Raw genomic sequence first — 21,104 nt, 5'->3', positions numbered from 1 at the left:
CAAAAGCAGCTCAAATTTGACGAGGACTCTTCATAGTAGAGAGCTCTGCTGATAACACTACTGTTCTTCAGAAGATTAGAAATTTGAAAGCTAGTAAAGGTGAGCAAACTTGGAGCACTTCAGCTGAGATCACTAGTCTCAAACACCAAATCAGACCCAGCAAGAGGACACAGAAGTTTCCTTTATCCCTAAAGAGGAGATATTGCCATTCTCCAGCCTGAATGGCCCAGAATGGATTGGGCATTACACTTTTAATTAAAAGTTATTAGGGTTATCATCACATTTCTCATGGAAAGTTAACTGTGATGCCTTTAAGCGCATGCAAGAAAACTTGTTTAGCAGCTACCTCTAAACCTGCTGACAGAAAACCTGGACAGAACTAGTGAAGGGCAACAGACCTGTAACTCCGTGTGAATCAATCAGAACCTCTGAAAGGTAAGATCCCATTACTCCTAATTATGCTGCTTCTTATTAATTAGGTGATCAGTGCATAGAGCTGATCTCCAAAATGAGACAAGTCTCAACAGTGGAAGGCCCTTTCTTTTGCAGTTTTGAGTAAAAACTGTGCAGTCAGCTTATCTAATAAAGGAACAGGCACAGATGTGAGACACTTGTAAAGAGAAATGTGTTCCAACTTTGGGTCAAGATAGGTTTTCTGCCACAAATATTTGCCTTTGCCCTATTCCTGTCTCAGCCACTTTACTTAACAAGTTGTCAAAGGGACCATGGGGAACAATCTCCTCTAGTGCCAAAGCACACATCAGAGAGTATTTCACTATTTCTCAACATGAAGACCTCAGCAGTGGCTTCATAAAACAGACTAATGTGCTTACATCCAAGAAGATCTACTGACCTCATCCCAGATGCCCTCAACTTGTGTCTGCATTCACATCAGTGCTAACAGAGGTGGCCTTACCAGAACTGTGTAACACCATATACCTACTTTCTTTTGGCCTCCACTCTTACATAAGGTTAATGGCATTGACACTAGATTCAAGAGATCTTTGAGGCATATTATGAAGGTAGTTTCTTTACAAACTACTTCTGTCTGGTGAAAGGACAGTTTCTATTTCTCACAAAAGCTTGCACAGGTAGAAAGAAGAACTTTCACCATCTCAGCATTTCTTAGCCCTAGCAGTCCAAAACCACTAAGAGGATCACCTCTGCCTTATCCGCAATTCACAGAACCTGAATAGTTAGGGTACTTAATAAGAGTAGACCAAAAACACACAAAAAGAAAATCAACTATTCAAACTACAAAGAGATTCTTAAGAAATGAAACCACAGCTGATACGACACTCTGAAAGTACATCATAGTGGAACACTTCCTGTGTTTCTGTGGACAATTTTACAGACTCCTGAAGTCTGCATTTATACTACAGAAATTGTATGTGGTAACAACAAGCTCTAGTTTCTGCTGACACTGGATCTCAGTGCTCTATAAGGGTAAAACAAATACAGAATTCCACTCCTGGTGCTACAGGGCCAAGATCCAGCATCTGAGCTGCGCACTGATATTTTGGGACTTACTTGGGGAAGAGCAGTGTAACACAATGCTTCCTGTGAAGTCCATTTGCAATCCATCTATTACTGAAGATGGTAATAATAAATTCACAACTAAGATAGGACAGACACTGGACAAAACTGGACACTGTCAGATGTTTAGGTTCCATTTCCTCTCCTGCCTGCACCCCTTATGTCTTATCTCGGTTTTCATTTTAAAGTACTGATAAGGGTGCTCATTTTAAAGTCTGTTCTCAAAATTGGCTTCTGTGCATTACAGTTCTGTATGTCAATGATTTTCAGGTTGACTTAAAGAATTTCTACTTTTGTAATGCTTTATTTTACAGTCATCTGCTGCATATTGCTGCACTGACCAACTAAAGCATCCTGTTAAACATGCAGAATAAAATATTCCCATTAAAAAACTGTTTAAAAACTTTTGCACACGTCAACACACAAATAGAACACAACCTTCCCAGCTAGTGAAATTATACCATTAAACTAGTTAACAATACCTTCCAAATGAATAAGCCCACAAAAAGTGTATGTGGATTTACACACACATCTAGCAGGTACAACCTACGTGCAGAGTTATAAGAGACTTCTCATCACTTAACGTGTCTTCTGATCCACTCTATTTTCTTATTTTTATGCTTTGCCTATACACAAGATTCACTCAATGAATACTCTTAAGTTTTATAACATCAACTAAACAGTGAACAACTATTCATAAAAAAATTTAAAGTAGTAAATACAAAGGTAGTTTTTAGTCAACACGGTCTCATCCACACCTTTCACTTTGGTAGATGCAAACTAGCCCCACAAGCATCATAATTAATGAAACCCTGGGATGAAGCATTCATTTTTAAGAACTTGCTGACTTTGGTGTCAAAGTAAGTCCTAGAAATTCTTTTTCCGCAATTAAGACACTGGTAAAATTCTCAGCTCTGAGTAAATTCTCCAAAAGCCTAGTGTCAAGACACTGCAGCTGGGAACTGAGAAATGGTTGGATAGATAGCAGAGAGACTTCTACAAAGTGTGGTGGAACTCCATCTTGGAAATTCAACCGAATTTGTCACCTGGGTAGAAACCAGCCAGCAGCACACAGACAGGGTCTTCTGTGCCTGCTCAAACCTTAGGAAAATTTAGTCAAGAAAACAGCTGGAGTTAACTTGCTCAGTATGCAAGTCTATTTTTAGAATGAGAATGTTTCTTCTTCAATTAGATTACTCACTATGACCCAAATGAATGCAATACATATCCATTATAATTTTTATCCAACCTTTGTACTTAATCTCACAAATTCTCAAAATATCCAGCTTTGATTTTGTAGCAGATTCTCTCCTTGGGAAAACTAGACATCAAAGAATAATACTGTGATTACACATCACTGAAGAATAACCAACATCCCAGCCCTGCATCAGGATTGGCTCAAAAACATTTTCTAGAAAAGAAAGAAAACCAACCTTTTTCAACATCTTGTTCTGCTTGTGGAAAAATTCCACTTTGATGTCACCGCATACCGGCAAAGGTTGAGGGAATTCAAAGTACATAAACTTGTCTTCACGTCTTGAGGGTCCTGAAGGGGAGGTGAATATCTTTACCTTTAGCTGGTACACCACAAACTGAGGATCTGCATGGCAAAATAAGAGTGTCACTTTATAAGAAAAACCTTAAAGTGTCAAAAAGCACAATATTAGTATCATAATCACAATCATGAGCTACATTATTCTGAAAGTTCAAAAAATATCTATTAAGACTTAAGCATGGCAGGGCATCAAACTCCACTAGATGTTACTGGAAACTACCTAGCAGATTTCTGTCCTTAGCAGCAATACTCTCAGGCATACACAGGGTTCCTAGAAAGCTGCTGTTTCTTTTCAGTATAAGGAATGACTAAATGAAGTGACAACTTCTTGACTTTTACTTGCATATTGCTCTCATCTCTACTATGTGAATGTAATTGAGGAGTTTTATTCTCTCTTGCCTCTTCGAATTGCAGAGTGGGCAGTCATGTAAACACAAACTGATTTCTCTTAGACAAACCAAACATATTATACAAACAAGAACAAGGACAAAAATTTAACATTTGTACGCAAACCAACCAGTATCTACAGGCTATACAGACATGGGCCATAAGTCTGTCCTCTAAATCACCATCAAGAGTGCCACCCAGGGCATAACTTTCCAAATTGAATCTGTAGGGGTGACAGCTGAAATTATGGAGGTTTTTTTTTGGTGCAGCCTAGACAGATTTTCTTGGGAATAGCCAGACACCAGCAAGAAAGCCAGAAATATTAAATGAAAAATTCAGAGACATCTTTCTGCCTTTGCTCCTGACTTCTGATAGTATCAGATGCAGACTGCTCTAGACAATACAAACTGAACCATAACCTGATATAGAGTGTAGCCACCCTGAACCCCCCTGCCCAGCTCCGGAGAGCTGCAGAAGTCCCTACCAAGCATACCCATACTATCTTGCTAAGCAGCCTAGCTATAAAACTGCTACTTATCTCCCTCAAATCCTCAGAGCTGCAAAACCCTGTCATCCCTTTGTTTCGTAGGAGAGGCACAACTCTGCTTGGTCAGTGACTTTAAAAAGAAGGAAGATAACAAGGAAGTCAGATTTAAAGTTATCATGGGTTGGTAAACCATGCAGTAGGTAACAGCTCTAAAGAAGTAACACAGACCATTGGTTTCATTCTGAAAAATCACTGAACTCCACAGAAATGTAAAATACTGCAGCACACAAGAAGCTGAAGTTGACAGTTTATCAGGTGCTTAGCAAACTTTTCGTTTATCCCAACATTGTCCTGTGAAAACAGCATGCTAAAAGCCTGGTACAGACAAACAAGTTAATGCTCATGTGAACAATTCATACTTGTAGCATACTTGATTTTGCAAGTACAGCAGTTTATCCAAAGCATTAAGTAAGGGGTAATTTCAGAAATCTAACCCCTACACCTCTACCCTCTAGGAAGAGGTTTTCTGGCAGAGGCTCCTCCCTTCCTCCTCCTCCTGTAAATACAGCTAGCCTAAGAAGTTGCTTGATTTCTTCTTGTGTGTTACATGTTCAGACACTGTCTTACAATATTAATAGTGCAATTTTAATCAAAGCCACAGGAGGCACTGGAATTAATTACACATTGCAGCAATCCCCATAGCAAAAGCATTAGAAAGACTTTTTCCACTAATGAAAAATGAACATGCAACATGAGGCAGTTAGTCTCCTGTAATGCAGCCCACAGGACAGAAGTGAAGTTGGTTTTGTACTTCAAAGTTTCAAGGTATCTGCTGTTCATTACTAACACACTTATTTACCAGCAAACCACATTAATCCTTTACAGGTGTATTGATACTTTATAAGCCTCCATCTAAAGAAAAGTTTATTCCAGAGCTAATTAGATACTTACCCTGTTCAACTGATTTTTTTTTTTAAACATCATGAGAAGAATGACATTGCTACATTTGAAACAAACACACTACTAAGCAAAAGATTTTCAGCAATTTATGTTCCCTGTATAACTTGCTATATTAGAAAAAAATACATGCTTTCTATAAAAAGTATGGAGCTAATCTATATCTATCTATCTATATATATATATGGCATCACTTATCCTCAAATGGTTGAATATTTCTCAATTTAAAACCGCAGTCAAACAACCATCCGAGTCCATCACAGACCTCAACTTACTGCACCTGGGAGGATGCTATCAGACAGACCACACTAACCCATCAGATTTTGTAACCTGACGTTACTAAGCATCATCTTCTCTATCAAGATGTGCAGCTCTTCATGTCATGTAACAGAATGGTAACTGTCACATACTCAAACCAAGTTCAAAGGCCAATGTGTTTTCCTTACAAGAGATAATGGAGGTTATAATGGAGGTTAATGGAGTGCTGTGTACTTACTGCAAGTTCCGCTGCTGAACATGGGAATTGTTTCAAACATCATCTTGTGAAACAGCAGTGCCACTGGTCTGTAATCCAGGTGATTCTTTAACAGGTAGCTATAGTAGTACACGTAGCGTCTCTGACTGGGAATTGTCACTCCCTAAACCAAGGGAAAACAAATGTCAAAAACCATCAAGACCTTTTATTAGCATCACTAATGGAGCTCCTGCTAAAGCACCTGGAATGTACCATCATGATCAATGCTGAGTATACCTCTGCAGCAGATACACTGGAGACTGGCAGACCGAGTAATGTACCTAAGCATCTAGGTGCAGCATTTGGCTGTACCTGGAAAGCAGAGGGATGTTGCACTGCTTTCTATGCTGCACAGAAACCCAGTCATGTGGGTTTTTAGGACAGTAACACATGACGACTCTCAGCCATTTCTTCACTGTGGACATCCTGGGTAACTCAGGGACTAACAAAGACATAATCCACCTTCAAACTGCTCCCCAAAACAGCCTCTCTACACATTTCCCTTTTCCCTAGACATGTGTCCACATCTTTCGTACTTGTCCTGCAGAGACTTCAAGAGGAGGCTGTGTGCACACATTATCTAGCATCAGGCAATTAATTATCAATCAGCCCCCCACACCAAACAAGCAGGACACTGCTTTTCCAGTTACTTTAGTACAAAATCTCCAAATATCCATCATCTCAAGCAATGAGACAAAGAATGTGGATTTTTTCCTGTATCTTAAACACCAAATACTTCAGACACCCTGAGGGTCATATAGAAGATGGCTTCATGCAGGTGCTCTTTTATGGGGTGGGGGAATGTCATACATTAAGCAGGAGGTGCCTTGAACATACTCTATTTTTTAAGCACCAATACAAGAATTACATTTCCACAGCAGTTTGTCAAAAGATTCTAATTTTATTTGCTAATATCACTGGACCCAAGACTGATGCTACCTTCTATTACAAAATACCCTTCTGTATTTTTATTATGATTATACAAAAGCCAGAAGTGGAAAGTTTCATTAACCAAGGCCCAATTGCCCAAACTGTTAAATGAAGGACTTTTCAGTTGAATCACAATTCTGAAGTAAACACTTTGAGAACATACAACCAAATACGGCTTTTACTACTGATTTTAAACCAATTTAAACTTCAAGGGAGTAGTTTTAAAGCTCTTACAGCTAATACCTTCAAGCAAAAAGTGATAAAGATGAAAAATAAGTTCCTAGAAAATGCATTATATAGTTTTTAACAACCCATACTATATACTTGCAACAGCATTAGTAAGTAACTCTCGTATTAAAGCTAGATGTGAAACTGCAATAAAACTGAGATAAAAAAAATGTTTTCATGTACAAGTCTATGAGCATTTTGGCCACAAAACCTAGAACATAGTATTTCTATAACACATTATTCCCAATACCTGCTTCACCTTACAACAGCCATATGCTAGGAATGGCCAGAGTACTTCCAATTTAGTAAGCACCTATTCTGCAAACATGAAAATATTCGCTTCCTCCCATTATTAAAAAAGTTGATAGTTATTACACTTCAGTTATTACACACAAGACTTTTCCCTGCAGTACTTGTACAATGATGACCTTCTTAAGTACCTTCTACACTGACCATGTTTTTAATTCAGGTGTCATTTCAGAAGTTGCCTTCTTAAGGGAGCTCTAGAGATTGCTTTACTGGGATTTCAGCTTCAAGACTCAAAACCCCATCCTCAGAGCAAGCCATCAGTAATTTGCTAATGCTGCCAATCAGAAGAAAACCGTGCAGGTAAGGAAAATGCAAAGGATGTACCCCACAGAGAAACCCCAGCACAACTGGGGCTGGGATCACAGAATGAAAGGAATACAGTCACTTTTACAGCTTGTAAAGTGATAGTCAATCTCAAAGCAAAACCAGTTCTCAGCCAAGAGGGCAGTTTTATCTCTCCAGCCAGAGATTTTTGCTCCCTGGAGACGCAGCCTTTACCCTGAGATCCTAAGAACCAGCCACACTGAAGCAGAACAGAAAGTTACCCATTTTCTGAAGTTCTGATTTCACAGCAGAATACTTTCATAGCAAGCTAATATTCCGTGAGGTGAAATCAACCCCTGCTTACTTTTACTCAAGAAGAATAAAAGAATAGGGAAGCAGTTTTGCATATTTTACTTCATCCTTGAGAAGCTTGTATTTCCCATCTATCACTACCTTAATTTTTTAAATGGACATTAGAAAAGCTTCTTTATCCCTATGCCAGATTTTCACAGGACAATGCCAAGCTGTGTAGACTTCACAAAAACCATGAGGTGCAGCTCAAACACTTAAATAGGTGCTCCCACCTGACACCTATCCACTGAGTAGACTATGGCTCCTTCCAGGTCTAACCCTCACCATAAAAACCTTCAAAGCAGAAGCAGGAATAAATGACCTTCTCCAGCTGTAGGAAGGTAAGTTGTCTGTCATCACAGCAGTATTTCAGTACCCACCTTAAGGAAAAAACAGGTGATAAGCTGAGCATTTCTATCAGTGGAAGCAGCAGCTTCCTTGGGAGACTTTTTTGAGGGGTTTACTTCTCCCCCAGCTCTGAAAACAGGCTGGACAATTACAGTTCTTTATCCAATTTCAGAAACATTTGTCTCCCTTGGTTCAAAGGGAAAACAAATCAGTCCTGTTCAGTCACCACCACCGTGACAAATATTTAGCCAACACTTTCTCACCTTCATCATTTGCTTCTTCTGAAAAACTTCTCTCCACCATGGTGAGTTACGTAAGTCAGAAGAGGCAACTTATAGAGAAAAACAAAACCTAAACCTCCAACAGTTTTTGGTCAGATATATTTTTAGACTCAATTCTGCAATGTCTTACTCCCCACTGCCTTTCCTAGGACAACAGCACATCAGACTACATTGCAATAATCAGCCTCATCTACAACAACTCTCAATGTTGCAAAGGCCTCCATGAAGTTTCTGCTTCCAGTAGACACTTGGGAAAAGCAGTTTGCTACAGAAGTACTCAAGGTTGTTCTCTTGACCAATTAGTCATACTTCCTCTTGAAATCAGACTCACAATTCCTGCCAGCATAGAATAAACCTCCTCAAGAACCACTTTGCCAAGCACATTAATGGCAACAGTGATTTTAGCTATATTATTCTGAGCAGCTATATACAAAGTGCATACCTTGTGTTTGCTTCAAAGAAAATCTGGCATCTAATTAAAACCAATTTTCCTTCATCATACGTGTATTTATTCTAGTTCAATAATGACAACACCAAAAAAGGCAGTTTCTTGTCCTTAGGTGCAAGCAGTCCTTTTGATGCTTCATTTACTTTGAAATCAGGAGATCAGTTATATACAAGTGTGGTGAAGTACCAAATCAGAGAGCAGTACTTGACATATAACACTGAAATATGGGCCATAAGTGAAGAAAAAGCTTCCAAAACCTGCACTGGAACGCCTGTATATAAAAACACTATAAGGATTACATGAATCATGTGCTGCCCAGTGTCCACATAAAGATAACCATGCTCAAATGGAGTTGAAGCAAAAAAAAAAAAAAACAAGCCAAAAACCACCATCAAACAAACCCCAAAACAAAACAAAAAAAACCAAAAACAAACAAACAAACAAACAAAATCCCCCAAAAACAAACCACCAAAAAAAAATCTTCCAGTAGAGACATCGAAACCAAAACAAAGTTGCTGGTTACAGACAATATTTACAGTGAAGCTAAACAAGGCTCTCACTATTCCTGTTTACTAAGTTCTCTGTTACCTCAAACATGCCAGGGTACTGATGAACACCACCTAACTGACCTTACACTCAACACACTGACATGCAAAAATACAGAAAAGAAACTGAGGTACAGCATGCTTCACCATGTATTTGTTATGTAGCTTTCATGGTATTTTACCCAGCTTTTTAGATAATCCTTATCAGCAGGAGTAACCTAATCTGTTTATTCATCACACAGCTCATTCCTATTTACTACCATGCACTCTCACCAAAAGCCACGAAGTTTTCATGGGAAACCTTGACAGTGTCTCTGCTCTAGTATTACACTACAACTATCTTCTTAGCCATACACGGAACAGCCCCATCTTGTAAAGAGAGCAAACTAAGAAGTTGTTTGCTCCTTCCAACAAATTAACAGCAAAGTTCTAGAATTCCTTATTTGACACTTCTGCTCTCAAGAGCCTTCAAAGATGAAGCTCTGCTTATTAGAAGTCTACACACTGCGAAATTAGTATTTCATACAAGTATTACAGGAACACAGAGAGCTCTATACTTGAGTAGGCTGGAACTGGTCTGCTGGGATCATCCCCCTGGGCTGCTCTACCAACATATGCAAATGAAACTAGGGAAGATGAGCAGGCAAGCTTGTTGAAGTGACCTTCCAAGTTACACCTTATTATATTTGGATAAGATTTCCAATAAGAAGGATAAATTCCTATTAATGAGGCATAACCATGAAAGGCCTAACATAAACCTACTGGCTAAAGATCTTAACAGAAATCCCTTGTAGCCATGAACACCATTTCTTTGAAATGAGATCCTCCCATTTTCCTTGGGAGAAGTACAAGAAAAGAAACTATAGTACCTCATGAAGCAGGCTCTGAGGCAACAAATGTCAGGGCTTAACCACCCTTTTACTGAAAAGGGGCATCTAACAACAGACTCTTCCAGAACGAATAGTCAACTGTAATGACCACGCATCTCCAAATATCACCACAGAAGCTAAGAGAACCTGAGGAGATGAGCAACTCATCAATTCAGTCAAAACAAGCTAGAATAATTCTCTTATTTGGGCTGAAAATGCTCAACAAGACAGTACACTCATCAACCGCCCATTTGATGCAACACACAGCAGAATGCTATTTTAAAAGCTATTTAAAATAAACTGTCCAAATCTTCTTGAACAGGAGATGGAAAAAACAGACAGGTTTAGTGTTGTGACTGATTCCTACTGCTGCTTGAAAGTTATCTCATTTAGAACAGCTGCACTGATTACATAATATTAAAACTGAATCAAACAAGGTAGCACAACTGACGGGAAGTATTTCTTAAATAGCCCTTTAAGACTTTTCAAATTGACCTCAAGAAGGAAAAGCAATTAAGATACAAGTAGGAGAACAGAAAAACAGAAAATAGCTCACCTTCTTGTCTCTGGTCCTTACTTCCCCATAGAAATCTAGGGCTTCTTGAGCCTTTAAAAACTTGCCTCGATGCAACAAATATGCACATATCATTACACCAGTTCGTCCCTTTCCAGCTTTACAGTGGATTGCTGCAACATGATTGTCATCTTCACTTAGCCACTGGTCGAGATCTTCACAAAAAGGTTTGATAAGCTCTAGCTGTGGTGGGTTATGGTCTTCAAAAGGGTACTGTGCAACTGCAACAAGAAGTAATTCATCAAAATCTCAAAAGGAAATTACAGCAAGCTCAGGTCAACTTTGTGACAAGCAAAGTAACTTTTTAAATAAACCCTCATCCTACACACACATACGTATTTTTTTGTTATTCCAACATAATTCAGCAATGTACTGCGTATTATATACATTGCAGACATTTCCCCAGTAATACGTAAGCATCCTGCTACATGAAGAGACTTCCACAGCACTACTGAAATGACTGTGACTACAGCACAGACTGTATCTTACAACACAAATTTTCTAGAATTTATGAGTGCATTGGCACAAAGAACAACCCTATGAAACCCCATTACTCCAGTGATAATTAGACTGACTGCTGAGAGAAAACAGGGCCAGACCTCAGTCACTGATAAGACAATAGGAATTTTGGTGAAAAATTCTGACCGGTTGGGTCTACATTGGGAACAAGCTGTCAGAATTGCTCAAAGGGTTTTGGAAACAAACCCCTGCAATTTCCATATTAAAAAAAAAAAAGATAATAAACCCTCAAATAAGGCACTTGCAATACGTATGAGTTTTAAAGTCAAGCCACTGAATGAAACTGTCCTTTTTCTCATATGAATACATACATGCATACAAACACTTTTTCCATCTAGACATGGAAAGAATTTCAAATGAGCATGCAGGAAATGAAAGAAAACCTAAGAAGGCAAAATTAAGCAATAAGCAGAGACAAGCACCCAAACCTCTAACACCTCAGGTAAGATGACAAGCAATGCTCTGTTGGCTAGAAGAATTACACAGGGCTGTATTAGTTTTGTCAGAACAGCAGCACTTTATAAAGTGCACCCCAATTCTTATTCGGCAGACTTGGGATCTTATAAATACAGCTCTGGTTCACTTAAAAATTCTCAGCTAGAAACACCATTTCCTTTTCTGGTCTAAAAATGAATGCATTTCATTTTTGGCAAGTGTTTGTATTCATTTCGTAAGTACTACTCTCGTCATACACGCAAGGCTCCTTTTGATGAATCCCCAAGGATTTAAAGAGCAGAAGTGAGGGATGAAGTTATGGAACTGCCAAATTACCGCAGCACAAGCCTGGAGCCTTTCGGAGGGATCTGCAAAGACAGTTTATTCACTTGCAGTACAGGCCGCCCACTTACTCTCCCAGAAAACCAAATAAGGAAGCCCAATAAAATGAACAATCTTTGCTAAAGAACAGCAAAGGTTAATGAACATACGCTAATAAATTCTTCCACATGGAAGATCCAAAGATTCCCCAAAAGATCATTTTCTGTGAACTTACAGAGATGTCACTTTTTGCAGCAGATAACAGATAAAAGGAGAAATTTATTTAAAGATCCCTAAGAAAAAAAGCTATTAGGAGATGCTGTCAATTTGTCCATACAACTTTAAGTCTATCCTAACTACATCCAGTCAGGTTCCAGTGACAAGGAAAGACAAAGTAGTCCTGAAAGAACAGCCTGAAAAATCTGAAGTAGTAGCAGTGTGCTGAATGTGCTCTCCAAGATTTGAGATCAAATGCAAACCCTGTGGTATTTTCTGCAAAGATGGAATGAGGAACAGATGAGATGGGTATGGGAGACCTGTGATGGTGCAGAGGGATTGGGAGTCAGAAAGCAACCTTAGGAAACATAAAGCTGTATGATCTTGAGCAGGTCCTCCATGGATTTTAGTTCCTAAACACTGGAGCACAGAGCACGGAGATTACTCCACGATTACTTTCTCCAAGCTCCTAGAAGTTGCAAGAAAAATCCCACAGCGCAAAAAGCAGCAACAAAACAAACCAAACAAACAAAAACAGCCCACACACAAAAAGAAAAAAACACCAAAAGAAAAAAAAAAAAGGGAAGAAGAGCCTTTGGCAAAGCAGAAGGCAATTTCCAGCATGGAAGTACTTCCGAAACTGCATAAATCCTAGTAAAAAGCTTGTGTCCAAAGAAGATGAAGAGCTTTCAATGTCTGGTTTTGAATTTAATGCAAGAGCATCCAAGCTGAATAATGAACGACTACAGTGTTTCATGCTAAGTGTACAAAATAAGAAGTTCCCTCTGAAATTAATTCACTTCAGAAGATTTTAGAGTAGAACTGTTATTCTTCTGCTCCCTTAACAGTCCTGAGTCACCAATTTGGTTATCTAAGCCAACTAATTTGGGGATGAAAAGAAAAACTACAGCATGTAGCTCCCTACAACAGCACTGTCTTACGCAGAGGAGCTGTGAAAGGTGCTGTCAACAAACAACATTTTGGGCTGAAAATGACAGTAACAAGATCTCAGCACCCCCATTAAAACAACCAACCAACCAACCCCCCCCCCCAAAAAAAGCCCAAAAAACCCAAACAACCAAAAAACCCACAAAAATCAAAGCAAGCATATGTTCTGCACATATTACAAGCACAACCTTTTCATTTATGCCTTCTCTCCTCTTACCCAAGGTATTGCTCAAGCAGATCTTAAAATACTTTTTCTTCTGGCTTGTATGTATTCAGTGAGGTTTCAGGACACTGTCATTCAATATTTTAAGAGCAAACTAGCAGCGAAGATGACTTCAAGATGACAATTTTAGTCCTTCTATATTCAGACATTAAAGCAGCCAATTACATTTTGGCCATGTTCTAAACGCCCTCTTTACAACTAGAAGGATGGCCTATAACAAATAAAGGATAATAATAAAAAAGAAATTGAGCCTTTGCTAGGATCTAGTATTAGCCAGTTACAAAACTGGCTAGTACTAGCCAAAATTTATTCATCTCCTACAATTACATACACACAAGTACTCCTTATCTGCCATTCTGAAGCACTGCATGAAAAGAAACTACAAGCTCTACTACTGTGCACAAAGATATTCCTTTGCACAAAGAATAAAGGTCAATCTGAATTTATTTATTTACCTGGGGAGTTAATACTAACAAAACAGGTACACCAGTTTCCACTCACAAGAGATAATCAAAAGAGGTGATCAAATGAAGCCCCTGAAAGTTTCCCTGCTGGCTCTGGCAGCTTTGCAAAGCATCTAAGAACCAACTCATCTCAAAGAAGCATCACATGGAATTTTATTTTTTTTTTGCTTTTCAATTCTTCTTTTTAAGCAACTGAAGGTTTGTTCCAAATCTTAAAAAAGTTGTTTTACATGAATAGTGACAGTGGCTTAAGTGTTCTCCATTTTATCCTAGGTGATGCTTCTGCATAAAACCCAGACTTCCCTAAGCTTCACATCTAAATTTCATAATGAGTTTGCACACTGAACTGAACAGAAACTTCTATATAGCCCATTCTGCAAAAATTCTGCAACAGCAGACTTCTAATTTCCTTATTAGATCTAGTTAACTGTCAGGAACATAGTTTTTTTGAAAGCCCCAAGAACATAGCAAGTTTCTCCAATGACTCCAAGCAATCTAACATCACTCCTTTACCCAAATCTATTCATCAGCTCCTCCTTTATACCTCTGTTCAGAAACACTGAAGTTTAAAGAGAAAACCCATATACTAGACAGTAAAAAACATACCTCTGCAGTTAAATTTGGCTGTGTCATAATGTCTTTCAGCACATCTAAAAAAGAAAAATAGACAAAGAGTTCAAGACAAGTCTCTGAGGCACTCCCAACATCTGTCACACCCAGGCACATACAGATCAACATATGAGAAAATCATGTATACCAATCACCTTTACGATTTAAAAATGCAGCTAGAGGTTACATGCAGAAAACCTGTTTTTTTAACAGATGTATAGTTGCTCACTAAAATATCAGTTATTTTACTGAAAAACAATTACTTACCCTATGGTAACTGCAGTCCATCTGTATGACTCAATGGAGACATTCACCCAAGTAATGCAAAACACTATTACTTTTTAACGCTGTAGTATTAACAGCTCCAGCTGCTTGAGCAGCTATATGCTCCCACACAAACACATAAAGAGTAGACAGCTATGACCTTCATCCATTTGACCCTGAACTCAAAACACACATCAATATGCCTCAACAAAAACATGGGTGCTACAGGTGACGGGAATCACAAGGACATTTCAAGGACCCTCAGACAGTGTAACCTAAGCAAACATTCTTCCTCAGATTACAGGACCACCACCACAAGACAGCACAGGCAACTGAAAGCACCACTCAATATTATAATGGATATCACTGCATTAAGCAGAGATTGTGATACTGCTTTCCAACTTGGCACTTCTTCATGAAATCAGGTGAACACACACACACACACACACACACACAAAACCAAAAAACAACCAAACACCAAAAAAAAACCCAACCAAACAAAAAAACCCAGGCCAGTCAGCCAGTTTTCCCCTCACAGACCCTGGCAAATGGTACTTTTCTTAAAGACTCTCGATTACATCAATGTCTACCTCATCACTCTGCAAGAGACTAACTAGCTAGTAGTGCAGCAAACCACACTGCACTAAGTCTTGCAGGATGAGTTGCCCAGGGACAAACATCAGGAACCAGATAGAAACAATCCATTCAGTAGGGTCTAACACAGCCAATATGGCATCCTGTAAGGGAGCAAGCTGGATCAGACGCTGTGGGTAAAAGGAAAGAAGGCAAGTGCATGCTCTACATAATTTTCCTTGGAGTTGCTCTCTGCAGGCAAAATGAATCATCCCTACAAAATGCAAGTGAAAATGCAGCTGAGAAAGAAAGAGAACAATTCTGCCTCAAAATAACAGGATTCCACATTGAAACACAATTATTTGAAGTCATTTCAGTAGATGAAATATCTAGATCTTCTCTTCTGATTATATCCTGTACTCTTTACAGGTTTCAAATACCCACACCAGTTTCAGGACTGGTATGAACATATATTTCCTTGGTAAGTATGACTGCAGCCTTTGGACCTGTGTGGAACTTGACACTTCTAGACATACAAACTTTTAAGCTCCTACTACTCCTACTGCTGTACACAACCAGAGCCTTACATGTGCTACACTGAGCTTTGTCCACCAGACCCGTACACCAGTGACAGACACAGGTCTGCTGGGGTTGCATGTGCACTCAGCACTTCCCTTTCTCTGAGTTCCAGAGCCTTCTCAACTGTAGCCTCTGTCAGGGAAAAGTCTGGCAGTTTTCACACCCTGATCACATTGCTGACACCTTCTCAGGGTCAGAAGTGATACATTGCAGGTTAAGCTGACAGATGGGACTCAAAACAACATTATTTATATTCGAGGCTGTGAGAAGGTTAGACACAGTATGTACATCCAAGATGGAGTCATCATGCCTGAAGCAGCCATCAGCTATGCTGGGGAAAGCCTGTTACAAGCTAGTCAGCATCTGAACTTTGGAAGTTGAGCCTGCTAGGAAGCAAAGCAGTTAACAGAAAGCATCTTATCCTAGAAAGTTTCCTGCTTCCTTCTAAAGAAACACACAGTACAAAGGGGTAGTAAAAGATGAAAGTCTCCAAAAATGAAAAAAAAAAAAAAAAAACCAAAAAACCAAACCAAAACAAAACAAAAAAACCCCAACCAACCCAAACCCCGACATATGGGCAAAAAAGCCTTCAAATTTTGAAGTCTGAATGTCAAGTAGAATACTGAAGGGGGTAAAAAGCAGTTTTGTTGATACCAAGGACAGAAACTGAGCACAGAACAAAGCCATGTCACACTATGCCCTCTTATGGGAGCTGTACGCAACAAGTACACAGCTCCAGTCACAGCTGTACAAAATATACTGCAGTTTCATTACATGACATCATGTAGTTCCAACCCCCCTGCCACAGGAAGGGACACCTTCCATTATAAGTTTATCTGCAGCAGAGAACTCACCAACACACTTTGGCGGATGAGTTCATTGCTTAGCATTTCAAATACATTCTTTTTTATAAACACTATTAGACTTCAAATAAAGTCCAATCTCCAGAATAAACCTGGACATTTTGTTTGTATTTTGGGGGTGGGGAGTGGGTTAACAGGGTTCTTGTAATCCTCCTTACGATTAAAGCAAATTTAAAGCAACCCAGATCTTAAGTGCTGTCAGCCAGATACCTTTGTGACTGTAACTATGATCCCACTGATGACAGGACTATAGGCTACAGAAAGAGATGACAGCCTATGCAAAGTCCAGCCGCATGTAGAGAGAGGTACAGAAAATATGCAGATAAAATCCACATTGTTCATTACAGGCCCTTCCTTTAACTATCTGCCTGTAGGTCAGTTAGTAGAAATATTCTTGAGAAGGAAGAGATTATTACAATAGGGAAGACAGAAGTGTGGCAGTATATGAAGTTGGGAGATGATAAAATAAAGAATACTAAAGAAATAGCAGTGTTAAGGGAACACACGAGAAAACTAACACAAGCAAGAAACAAAATAGAACTGCTCAAATAGTCACTGGAAATTTAAAAGTCAAGATGCAAGAATGAGCCATAACTGACATCATTTAAGCATCAGTTCAGAAAAATCTCTTTAAATACTTTTAAATAGAACTGCTCAATACACACATTATTATCGACTTCATGTAACAGCTACCTTAAGGGAACTGAAACCCCATGACAGTGTTTGAAATAATTCTGAATATAACATAACTCCTCTGAACTCCCACCTCCATCTTTTGAACACAGACAATAGGTTGATTATTTACAAAGGATCAGCTTAATCTGAAGAGATGCTGTTCTCCGAAACACCTGAAGGCTGCAATTTCTTCATGACCAAACATTACAATTCAACTAATGGCATTTGTGTGCTTAATGTGTATAAATTTTGCCTGCATAGAGATAACCTGTCCCCTCCAGTCAGAGATACACAGTTTAAAAGCTGTGCTTTCCAAGCTGTGCAGTAATCACTTGAATCTTCATTTGCAACTGCTCCATGTTGTGGGGAAGAAGAAAACCTGCACACTTTAAAAGGATGTTCTATCCTGCAGGAATTTTCATTTGAGGGTGAATACATAATTTTAGAAAGTTTCACTCGCAATTGTTTTGAAGTTAGCAACAAGTAAAATCGATGGGTTCTTGCACCGAAAACAGAAAACTTAAAATTTTTATATGAAGAACTTGAAGACAAAAACCTGTGGCACACCTGGACAAGTTCTTTACACAGCTGAAATACAGGTATCAGCAACATAAACATAAAAATCAGTCTCAGTCACAGTTCTTCTCACTTTAAAGTTGCTCCTGTGTGGGTGATTGGTTTCGCTTTTTTTCTAAAAATGAGGTTGTAAGCATACAGCAAAGCAGAAACATTTGAAATCACCACCTCCCTGAGGAGCTACTAGCTAAGATACACAGATGTCTTACTGAATTCCTACTTTCTGACCAAGCCTAGACATTTACACGGAGCAACCGATTGTTTTTACCTGTTGCCTCTACAGCCAATTCAAAACAAGCAGCTCAGTATCACACAGCTCAGCAAACCCTGATCTTGCAAGAGATACCAGAGCCACACTTTGCAGAAGCTGACAGCTGAACTCAGCCCCAAGAAGCAGGAAGAAATTCAGTTTTATCTATTCTGCTCTGCTTTGTTCCCCAAACCAAGCAGAAGCTGTCAGGAGACTTTTGGGGGGTGGGTTGGGGTGTCTAATAAACCCGCATTCATTAGGTTTTACATGACAGATCTCTAGCGCTGAGTTCCAGAAGAATTCAAAGATAGATACCCAGATATCCAGAAAATTACCTCCTTAGAGAGCTGCACCTACACAAAGGAGCAGCTATCAGTTATTTTAGGAAGCACTGCCCTTTCCACCCATGAGTGCCACCAAGACAGCATTTATTAAAAGTCTAACATTCTGGAGAGCTTCTGCACAGGAGAATATCGTTTTGTCACTGAACTGTATGAAGAGTGTCTAATGAGGGGGGTTTTAAAGCATATTTTTATACGTCTTTTTCTGTCCCATCCTACCCTAGGTTCTACAGACAACTTTGATAACCGATGTACAATTTCTCAGCTTATGACTTTGTTCCAACATCAGGAAACAGAGTTGCTCAATGTACAGCCCTTCAAATAATTTAGAGGCATATTTAAATACTTATTTTTAATGACTGACAGATTATGATATAATGCATTGCCTGGATTTTCATATTACAGCATTTTTCCATGAATTGCAGATATTTGGGAACATATTTTTTTAAAAAGTAAAGCCATAACAGCTCAAAGAATCAATAAATCTTCAATTTAGATTTCTAGGGGAAAAATGTGGGGTAGAAAATCATGACCTACTTTTCAGTATCAGCTGACACCACCAAATCATTCATACAAATGAAATTAGTCTAAGCTAACATGCAAGGATGATCAAGGCACACCACCACCACCAAAAAAAAAAAAAATCCCTTCTGTAACAAGAACAGCTTTCTGCATAACTAAATCTTGAGAGCAAAATATTGCACTTCCTAAAGTGAGAAACCATCACATTACCAATTGCTGCAATAGCTTTCTCAAACAGGGACAATCAAGAAGACTGAGGAAGCAAACAGAACTTGTGTACCAATACAGTTTGATTTAAAAAAAGAAAGAAAAAAAGAAATAGGAAAATATTCATTTGGCAATTTCTTCACTGTGGACATCAATACATTGACAGAAAGCCTGCTATGAATTACTTCTCACTTTTTAATCACATGGTATAAGCTCCAGATGGGCTAGATGCCAAGTCATTTGAAAGCGTTCAAGTAATATGAATACACACCAGCATTTCATTTAACCTCACTCAGCTCCACTAAATGAAGTAACAGCGCTCTCAATCAGGCTTAATTGTTTTAAGAAATGTGCAAAACATCTCTAGCTCTGCTTCAGTACAGCAACAAACCACTTTCACGCATTAGCTATTTTTAGAACTCATTATTTTGTAAAATACATCTATAAGAGCATACTTACAGATTGTATATCTTGTAATGGTTTTTATGCTTTGAATCCAGAAACCTTAGGTAGAAAATAAAAAAGCATGTATTAATATACATCGAAATAATGTTGACCTCAATTTGCAGCATCATTAAAGCACCATCCAGCATGTGCAGTTCTGCATTCCAAGTCCCAGCTGGCCCTGCAGTGCCTCAGTCAAGGAAGCAGCATGTTGCAAACCTCACTCATACAAATAATGCAGTAGTATAAGCCAATTTTTGCAACTGAGGAGACTAAAATCTGACCTGCAACCGAAATATTTATTATATGAACCAATCTGCACTGATTTCTAAGATACCTACACACCAATAAATATATTTAGCTGAAGAAGGGTTGTTTATTTTTCAAGCACAAAGCATCAAGTACACAATATGTTTGTGAACACTTCTAGTTTAATTTTCAATGCAAAGTATTCTGCCACAGTGGTATCTCCAATTAAGATTAAAAAAAAAAAAAAAAAAAGAATACTGGAATATGAATTTTATTCCAGTTAGAACAGCCAGAATCTTTATTTTAATACCAGGCTTTTAAAACAGCCATTACTTGCCACTGAAGTCTGAGGACAGTGCCTGATGATATTCTGAGTTCAGAAAGGAGGAAGACCACTATACTTTTTCACACTCATTTCATTTTCATGCTCACTTTGTAACAAAAACTTCCCATACAAGCTTTGAAAAGCCAAACTGCAAACATGATTCATCAAAAATGCCATGATTATATATAATGTGTCACCTGGCAATGTTCACGAAGAAATAACACACAAATGTTTACACTTAACATCATCAACAGTGTGTATCTGCACATCAGCCAGAAGGAATTTAATTAGCCATGACAGAACATGCTGTTCAAATTGAAAAGAAACACTAGCTGCTAAAATCCTGGAAAGCTCAAGCAAAACCAAGCTCTGGTTATCAGTCATAATATTCCAGAAGAACCTAGAACTCCTCTGCGGCTAAACCAATGTGTTAAAATACGAACAGATGTGAATGCTCCTTGTGCAGCACCGAGTACGAGATTTCAATTTAATGTGCAAAAATATTTTCTGACTTCCACTGGCATCCCTGTTGGCAGACTTTGAGCGATTAAGGAAGATGGTGGACATGGCAATTTGCTTCAGGAGATGAACCCACTCGCTCAAAACACACTGGAGAGCAAGAGAGCTGACTCTGCTTCTGCTAGTAATATCCACAAACTGAGTGTAAGCTTTCATGCAAGTATTTTCCTAAGGACAAGATTCCATCCAAACTGTCTCAAAGTGTCAGTCACAGGAGACAGCCAGCAGTTCTAGTAGTACTTCTCATACAGTATTAGCATTACATTTCATCAGGATAACAGTGACTTGGAGAAAGCCCACTGGCTTATTGCGGCTCAGTATCAATTGTTCCAGAGCTCAAACACACTGAATTTTTGCATTAAAAAGTTCTTGAAAAAAAATTACACAAAAAGATGACAG

At 38.7% G+C, this 21,104-nt stretch overlaps 1 protein-coding gene across 3 annotated transcripts in view; it reads right to left on the bottom strand.

Moving 5' to 3' along the window:
- PTEN (phosphatase and tensin homolog) overlaps positions 1–21,104 on the bottom strand; it is a 64,893-nt gene that overhangs the window by 25,869 nt on the left and 17,920 nt on the right. For all 3 annotated transcript variants that reach the window (XR_010610803.1, XR_010610804.1, XM_065671137.1), the window contains exons 3-7: positions 19,628–19,672; positions 14,316–14,359; positions 10,566–10,804; positions 5,419–5,560; positions 2,970–3,136 (exon numbers count right to left, since the gene is read on the bottom strand). Coding sequence is in view for 1 of the 3 variants with exons in the window: in XM_065671137.1 (XP_065527209.1) it covers positions 2,970–3,136; positions 5,419–5,560; positions 10,566–10,804; positions 14,316–14,359; positions 19,628–19,672 (637 nt within the window). In the remaining 2 variants the exon portion in view is untranslated. The remainder of the gene's footprint in view (positions 1–2,969; positions 3,137–5,418; positions 5,561–10,565; positions 10,805–14,315; positions 14,360–19,627; positions 19,673–21,104) is intronic.

The sequence above is a fragment of the Lathamus discolor genome, chromosome 3 (assembly GCF_037157495.1).
Source record: "Lathamus discolor isolate bLatDis1 chromosome 3, bLatDis1.hap1, whole genome shotgun sequence".
Classification (NCBI taxonomy): Eukaryota; Metazoa; Chordata; class Aves; order Psittaciformes; family Psittacidae; genus Lathamus; species Lathamus discolor.
The sequence above is the reverse complement of the archived record's forward strand: the minus strand, read 5'-3'. Positions and strand labels throughout refer to the sequence as shown.